The sequence below is a fragment of the Lupinus angustifolius genome, chromosome LG12 (genome assembly GCF_001865875.1).
Source record: "Lupinus angustifolius cultivar Tanjil chromosome LG12, LupAngTanjil_v1.0, whole genome shotgun sequence".
NCBI classification, from domain to species: domain Eukaryota; kingdom Viridiplantae; phylum Streptophyta; class Magnoliopsida; order Fabales; family Fabaceae; genus Lupinus; species Lupinus angustifolius.
This window is the reverse complement of record NC_032020.1, coordinates 698,270-707,105: the sequence shown is the minus strand read 5'-3', so window position 1 is coordinate 707,105 and position 8,836 is coordinate 698,270. Positions and strand designations below refer to the sequence as shown.

The following is an 8,836-nucleotide window of genomic DNA, read 5'->3' as shown; positions in this document are numbered from 1 at the left end:
CAGTTTTATCCTCTTACACAAATAAACTTTTTCTAAATTTAAATCCATAATCTTTAGGTCACGAGGCTAACCGGTCATGTCGAAAAAAAGCTCATCTTCCCTATATAATTATATAAAATGAAAATCTTTCTAAAACATGAATCCACTAATTAAAGTTTCTCTGAGTTTTCTCTATTAAGCTTTATGACAACCATCATCTTCTTCTGCCTTTGCTTTTACCAATTTTGGCTCCACTTGATTGATTTTTGTAGTATCATGCTTCTCACCTTTTACTCTCCAACTCAAAAAATATGAACCATTTATCATCAATCCATATAAGATGCCAAAATCAATTATTTACATTATCACGTGACACCCTTTTTCTCTCTTGAAAGTACCCATAAAAGCAAGAGTGAGATATTTATGTACTATCATCGTCGGTATAAAGATTTATACATAATCAGGACAACATCTATTATTTGTTTGTGTTACTTGTTTCTGGAGAATCGATGATTATTAAACCTGAATGGTTGAAAATATAATAACGTATAAAACTCATACATTGTCGATGTCGATGTCAATACATATAATAAACATTTGTGTTACATAATCTCTCTTTAAATACTCTAATGCATAGTATCTTACTCCATGTCCCCCTCATTTTTCCCACACTCTAAACCTCTCTCTTTCTCTTTCTCTTTCTCTCTGAATAGGGCAAGAAATATAAAACTTTATGTCACATAATTTCTCTTTAAATATTCACTATATATACTTTGTCTTTAAATATAAGAATAATCATATATAACATTTCTTGCAGAAAGAGAACCTGAGCTTTGAGTGAAGAAGCAAGAATGCTTTGGGAGGATTTCTCCAACATGTTGAATGCAACAAGTAAGTTCTAATCATTATTTACAAGTTTCATGCAAATATTCATCAAATTCTTTACATAAACATAAGAAAATACTTTAAAAGTGAAAGAGAATTAACAATATAAATTATGTTTACTTGAAAGTTCTTCATATGTAGAAGTTATTACATTTGGAGCAAAATCTGTAGTTTTGAAGTTTTTGACAACTTAGAATGAATTATGTGTGTGAGAATCTCACTTTTAGTCAATGTTTTATTCCAATTGTCTCCTACTTCTACAGTTTAGAGGGTGACTTGTTCTATATAATGTTTAATAATGCAAGATATTTATGATTTAATAAGAGTAAAAATTACAATAAATATAATATATATATATATATATATTCTAAGATTATGTTCAATATGTAACATAGAAACTATGGATTGCAAAATTCTACAATATCCCATTCCATGTATCATGTCTATTATAGGAGAAGTCTTGTAATAAGAACACATTATGTAGGAAAACTTATCACATCTCATATAACTATGTTTTGCATTTAATGATCTTATAGCATTCGAGAAACGATCTAGATACATATGTGTGGGAAATAGAGGTGAAACTCTATGCAACTATAAGATTGTTTCATGAGTTCAAATTCGCCGAATAATCATTTTAGATTAACTTTCTTGTATTGAGTCGTCTTTTTTCTGAGATATATTAAAGAGAGTGAGATTAGTGAGAGAATGAAAAAAAAATATTAAAGAGAGTGAGATTAGTGGAGTGGGGGAATATGTAACCAATAATGTCAATAACTTAATATCACAAGAATAAAAAAATTTAAAATTATGTGATTCATTTAAGCAATTTTCTTCATGTGGGTTGTAGGGAAATGGATACCTTTTCTTCTTATGTTTCATGTCATGTTATGAGAGGGGAATAATATAATTTCTATGGACCATACAACTTTACAAGCAATAATAACAATGGACCATTCTATATAGTTGATTTTATCTTTGAAGATGGGAGGACTAAAATGGAATATAGACACTAGAATCAAATAAATTTGACTACTAATAAGGTGTTGGTCTAATAGTGTAAGACTCGTTAGATTCTAAAAATAACTAAAAGGTCAAATGTTCGATTCTTGGAAGTAAGAGTAACCACAAACTCCGAAAGGGATCAGGTTCTTATCCAAAAAAATAAAAATAAAAAATCCTGTACCAAAAATAATGGATTTGACTACTTCATTTAGCTGTCTTCAATTAACTATGAATTATAATTGCTACTTGCTTTTATTTATTATTGCTTCATTTTTCCAACAATTATATGTTGAGGCTGTTGTTTTCTAACGTATCCAAATCAAAGTAGAACACTTAAATGAATTATTTATTCAATCTTTCAATTTAAGTGCATTCCTAGTAGATTCCACTCATTGGAAATCAATTATTGGTTTGATACTGAAGTGACAAACTAAATGTTTTAGCTGTTTCCTATGATGCTGTCTTACTTTGTAGATTCATTGACCTAAATTCTCATAATTATCAACTTTTCAAATGAATAAAAGTGTGAAATTATGCTTTGTTTAAGTTTACTATTTTGTTTATAATTTTTTTATTAACTAAATTTATAATTATATCCAAAAACATATTAAAAGATACTAATCTAGTGGTATAAACCTTGCTAGATTCCTAGAAATACTGAAATGTCAATAATTTAATTCATGTGAACAACACTAGTTGGTAAGAGTAATCAGACACCTAAAAAAAGATTATAGTTCATTACGTATATGCGGAGAAGATACTTATGATAGTACAAAAATATCTAAAAAAACAAATAATTATAATAAAAATTATGTTGAAAAAATCAAATTTGCAATTTTGGTTGCATTTTGGAAAGTGGGAAAATGCAAAAGAGAAAAGGACATTTCATTTGTGAATATGAGGTGACCACATTTTGTTATTTTTGACAACTGTGAACACACTAAACGGTGGTACCCAATCTTACTTCATGACTTGTTGCTTTTTAAATTTTTGTGTTTTTCTATAGTTAACCATAGCCTTCTATAAAAAGTATTAACATATTACAATTATTAATTTTATTCAACTTGTTATTTCTATTAATATATTAATATTGTATTATACAATAGCAACCAAGCCTTACCTCGTTGGTTGTAGTTGATTACATGAATTGAATGTCGATATGATAATTTATCATAAATCATATTTATTGACAAATTATTGATATTTATATATTTCCTAATTGTTTCGTAAATGACTTTTTCTTTGCCCTCTACTTCTAGAATTATATTAACTTTCATCAAATTTACTCTCCTTACTAATGCTTTTAATCATATCTTCCACAATGCTCAAATCACATAATGTGCGATTCTACAATCTTTTCTATAATAGGAGTTAATCTAACTTTCTCTCTAGTATGTTCACTCATCGAACAAAATATTTTTATCTCTTCTACATTCATTCATTATTTTTGTTGACATTTTATTATCCATCATTCAATCCAAGCTTTAGAAATACATGGAATCGCGTAAGTCGAAGTAAGATGACGTATATGGGATGTAAGATTAGCAATAGACAAATAAACCTTACTGTAGAGGTAAAGACTTAAGATCATATAAAACCACAAATCACTATATTTAAGTATTTTGGGACAATCATATAAGACAATGAAGAAATTGATGGAGACGTGAACCATATGATTCAAACAAGTTGGATGAATTGATGATATGTTTTAGGTGTCATTTGTGATAAAAAGATACCACCGTAGCTTAAAGAGAAGTTTTATCACATGGTTGTAAGACTTATAATGCTATGTGAGACTGAATTTGGATGATAAAATGTTAACAAGAGAACATGCTCCATGTAGTAGAGATGAAAATGATATGTTGGATGATTGGACACACTATACAATATAGGATTAGAAATAGAGAAAGTTGGAGTAGCTCATATTGTAGAAAAGATGGTAGAATCGCACCTTAAGTGGTTTAGACATGCGTCATTCGATTCATGTAGTTGATCCCACCTAGTGAGATAAATACTGGTTATTGTTGTATTCAGTCCAATATTGTGGTCTAATAGTTGTGCGATTAAATCCTCCCTTAATCTCGAATAATACTTTTCTATCATATATGACACCTAATGTATTCCATCATTTAACCCACCCGCTTGATTCCTATGGTTTACTTCCCCAAATTCTTCATCCTGTTATAAGATTGATCTAAGATACTTACATCTATTGACTTATGGTATGGTATGATATCGAATCTTTACTTCTAATGTAGGTTTAGTTAGCCTCTTACTAAATTTGCACCATATATATTATGTCTTACTTCAACTTATACGAAAGTCACGTGCTTCTAAAGCTCGTCTTTAAATTTCTAGCTACCCATTTAATTTCTCTCAATTCTCTAACTAGGATAATGTTACCTAGAAAACCATGCATTGTAGTAGTGATTCTTGGATATGACCAATAACCAAATCCAATACCTACATAAATAGGTAGGGACTCAATGTTAACCATTAGTATAATCCTTTAAGCATATGGGAATCTTCTAGAAATTTCTCTTGTATTTTCGCACTAGTTCTTATCCCTATCATATATATCCTTGATTACTTGAAGATAGACAATCAAAATTCCTTTCTTCTATGGAGCTTTCCACAATATCACTTTAGGTACCTTATCATACGTCTTCTCTAAAACAATGAAAATCATGTCTAAGTCTCACTGTCCCTTCGATATCTCTTCATCACTCGCCATAGCAAGTATATATCTTTCATGGTTGACCCCTCCCCCACAAATGATCTAACCGATTTTAAGAAATGTGTGCCTCTTGTCTCAATCTCCGCTCAGTTTTACCTTGTAATGTTCATAATATGACTCATGAGCTTAATCCTGATATAATCTACATAATTTTGTATATCTCTTGTCCTCCCACTTAATTTTAAAGTATATCTTTTTCATTCGCTTGACATTTTCTTTGACTTCATAATCTCATTAAACTAATATATAAAATTGATTTTCCACTTTAGCCTATCATAGTGTAAAAAACAGGTTTATCATTGAAAAACTTAGAGAAATATTTTTATCATATTTTTCTTGATATCTTTCTCATCCACTAAAATTATATAACAATTTAAATAAATTAACATGAATCCTTCATAGGTAATTGAATTGATTATGAAGGGATAAATATGACATAAGTGAATAAAGTTGAAGAAGTTCCTTTTCAGTTTTCACCATCATGATACTGTTATTGTGAATGATTAATTTCAATTTTATCATAAACAAACATAAAACAATACTATTCATGTAACAGCTTATGAAAGTGACAATCATATATTATTATTGCACACTATTTACCTCTAATTTTCACTATTACAATTTGACTTTATTTTTTCCCCAATGATAGTGTATGATAAATTACTTTATCCCAAAGTGTATGATATAAAATAAATATGTGCCATTTTCACACATTGGTTTTACTCATATTATAATGTGTAATTACTTGATTACTTAAAGAAGTTATTACTAGCTAATTAGCATCTAAATTTAGTTTGAGTTTATTTGTAGTATAATTTGCTTATGGGTAATAGCAATAATAACTAAGTATTTATTGAATGGGTATAATATCTATACATTGTCAGTGTAAAAATTTATAAATATCTACTATATTATGCAATATTCATTTGAATTACTTTTTAAGAGTCAATGATGATTAAATATCAATGGTGGATGATATAATAATAATGTATCAAACTCATATGCAATTAGTGCATTCATTTTTTTTTCCTCTCTTATTCCATAAGCTATTTTCAACACAAAAATATGAAAATAAGCTAATTATAACACGAAAAATATAAAAATAAGTTATTTTCAAGCAAGATAAAAATGACTTATTTTCACCAAGTTTTTGGCCCTAGTTAAGTGTGATTGAAGTTAATGGTGGCATGAATATTCTTGAAAATTACCAATGGTATAATAAAACGAGCAATAATATATTCTTCACTCGCTACAGAAGTAGAACAATCAAGATTTAAATTATTATTTTTTCTGACACACATCAATAGTTTAATTTTGCATATACAAGGAAATAACATAACCAAGTTTTAGATGCATGGAAAGGTGCTACTTTTCTATTCATTAGGTAATAAAGAATCGGTTAGGAATAAGCCGTTATATACTCATTATTTCATTCAACTCGGAAATTATTTTTTTTGTATCAGCTTTTTTTTTTGTCCCGGATAAATCATGTGTTTTGTTAATGAATAAAATCAAGTTTTCTACATACCATAGTCCCTCTATGCACATTTGTTTGTTACATGACCAACAACCTTACTAAACCTCGGCGCAATACTAAGGTTGTTTGTCTTAGGATTTGGAGGTCATGGGTTCAGATTCTGGAACCAGCCTCTCTGCTTGCGAGAGTAAAGTTACATACATATACCCTTTCAGACCTCATTAGACGAGAGTTTCGTGTACTGAGCTGCCGTTTTTTTAGTTTTACTTGGAGTATATATCATATATCTTTATGACTCTTACATAATGGTATTTATACTTTGACAGAGCTCAGAACTATGTATTGGACTTCATGGCTTCCATTAGAGTCACCATGCTTATTGGAACATGTAACTTTACCTGTGGAACTTGTATTCTTTGTGATCTTATTAATCCAAATTCTCAGAAAAAGTTTGAACCTGATTAGCAAAAAGAACAAAGTCTCAGAACAAGGTATCACAGAGATTCATAATCCAACAGTGATAAAATCTGGTTTTGCTTACAAAATCAGCATAGTTTGCACCATTTTATTACTAGCTGTTCATGCATCAATGCTAGTGTTATTGAATCTGAATCATGAGACACAGTGTAACTCTAAAGTTAAGGCTTTTACATCAGAGATAATTCAAGTGTTATCATGGGGAATTAGTCTTATAGCAATATTCAAGATATCAAAATCAAATGTTTATTTCCATTGGATTCTAAGGATTTGGTGGATTTGCAGTTTCATTCTGAGTGTGATTAGTACTACTCTTCATGTCGATTTTAGTTTCACAAATATCGGTCAAATTGGTATACGAGAATATGCAGATTTCATTGGTTTGATTGCTTCAACAATCCTTTTGATTATCTCATCAAGAGGGAAAACAGGCATTGTCTTAATTGCTGCTACAAATGGCTTATCTAGCCCTCTTCTCGGAGAGAAAACTGAGAAAGTTTCGGATCGTGAAAGGGATTCTCCATATGGAAAAGCGACTTTTACACAAATGATTAGCTTCTCTTGGCTCAATCCCTTGTTTGCTGCAGGATACAAGAAGCCTCTTGATCAGGATGACATTCCCAATGTCGATATCAAGGACTCTGCGGAGTTTCTATCGAGTTCCTTTGATGATAGCCTTAGACAAGTCAAAGAAAAAGATGGTACTACATACCCGTCTATCTACAAGGCAATCTATTTATTCGCTAGGAAGAAAGCGGCGATGAACGCGCTTTTCGCAGTAATAAGTGCTTCAGCATCATATGTCGGTCCGTACTTGATTACCGACTTTGTGGATTTCCTAGGGGAAAAGGAAGCTCTTGGCTTGAGGACCGGGTACCTTCTATCATTGGCCTTCTCATGTGGCAAAATGGTTGAAACAATATCTCAAAGGCAATGGAATTTCGGAGCGAGGCAGTTAGGCCTTCGCCTTAGAGCTGCATTGACAACACACATATATAAGAAGGGCTTAAACCTGTCGAGTAGATCGCGCCAAAGTCATTCGGGTGGTGAGATAATGAACCTCATGAGTGTAGATGTGCAGAGAGTCACGGATTTCGTTTGGCAGGTAAACGTAATTTGGATGCTGCCGGTGCAAATTTCTTTAGCAGTCTACATTCTGCATACAAATCTCGGATTAGGTTCAATGGCCGCATTAGCCGCTACATTGGCTGTTATGGCTTTGAATATACCTCTCACTAAAGTACAGAAAAGATACCAATCCAAGATCATGGAGGCTAAGGATGAGAGAATGAAATCCACTTCGGAAATTCTGAGAAACATGAGGACTTTGAAGCTTCAAGCATGGGATACTCAATTTGGTGAAAGGATAGAAACATTGCGGAAAAATGAGTATCATTGGTTAATGAAGTCATTAAGACAAGCTGCACTTTCGGCTTTTATCTTTTGGGGATCACCTACATTCATTTCGGTGATAACCTTTTGGGCATGTATGTTCATGGGAATTGAACTTACGGCTGCAAGGGTCTTATCGGCTTTCGCAACGTTCCGAATGTTACAGAGTCCTATATTTAGCCTGCCTGATTTACTCAATGTCATTGCTCAAGGAAAAGTTTCAGTTGATAGGATTGCTTCTTACCTTAAGGAGGAAGAAATCCAACACGATGTCATTGAATATGTCGCGAAGGACAGAACAGAAACCGACATAGTTATTGATAAAGGGAGGTTCAGCTGGGATCCTGATTCAAGAAGTCCAACCATTGATGAGATAGATTTAAAGGTTAAGAGAGGTATGAAGGTGGCGATTTGTGGATCCGTAGGTTCGGGAAAGTCTAGTCTTCTCTCGGGCATTTTGGGAGAAATATATAAACAGTCCGGGACAGTGAAGATCAGTGGAACAAAAGCTTATGTTCCGCAGTCGCCGTGGATTCTAACAGGAAACATTCGGGAGAATATTACCTTTGGAAAGGAGTATGATCATGATAAGTACGAAAAAACAGTGGAAGCTTGTGCATTGAAAAAGGACTTTGATTTATTCTCCGGTGGTGATCTCACAGGGATAGGAGAAAGAGGGATCAATATGAGTGGAGGACAGAAGCAAAGGATACAAATAGCTCGAGCAGTTTACCAAGACGCCGATATATATCTTCTCGATGACCCTTTCAGTGCTGTTGATGCTCATACCGGCACGCACCTCTTTAAGGTCAGTTTTTTCTTTATTCTTCAAGTGTGCAAACATTTCATGCTTTTAGCATAGCTTTTAGAAATAGCTGCTTCAA

General features: G+C 32.0%; 1 protein-coding gene across 2 annotated transcripts in view; it reads left to right on the top strand.

Moving 5' to 3' along the window:
• LOC109362256 (putative ABC transporter C family member 15) overlaps positions 648-8,836 on the top strand; it is a 30,874-nt gene continuing 22,685 nt past the window's right edge. For both annotated transcript variants that reach the window (XR_002109382.1, XM_019607925.1), the window contains exons 1-2: positions 648-870; positions 6,410-8,760. Coding sequence is in view for 1 of the 2 variants with exons in the window: in XM_019607925.1 (XP_019463470.1) it covers positions 831-870; positions 6,410-8,760 (2,391 nt within the window). In the remaining variant the exon portion in view is untranslated. The remainder of the gene's footprint in view (positions 871-6,409; positions 8,761-8,836) is intronic.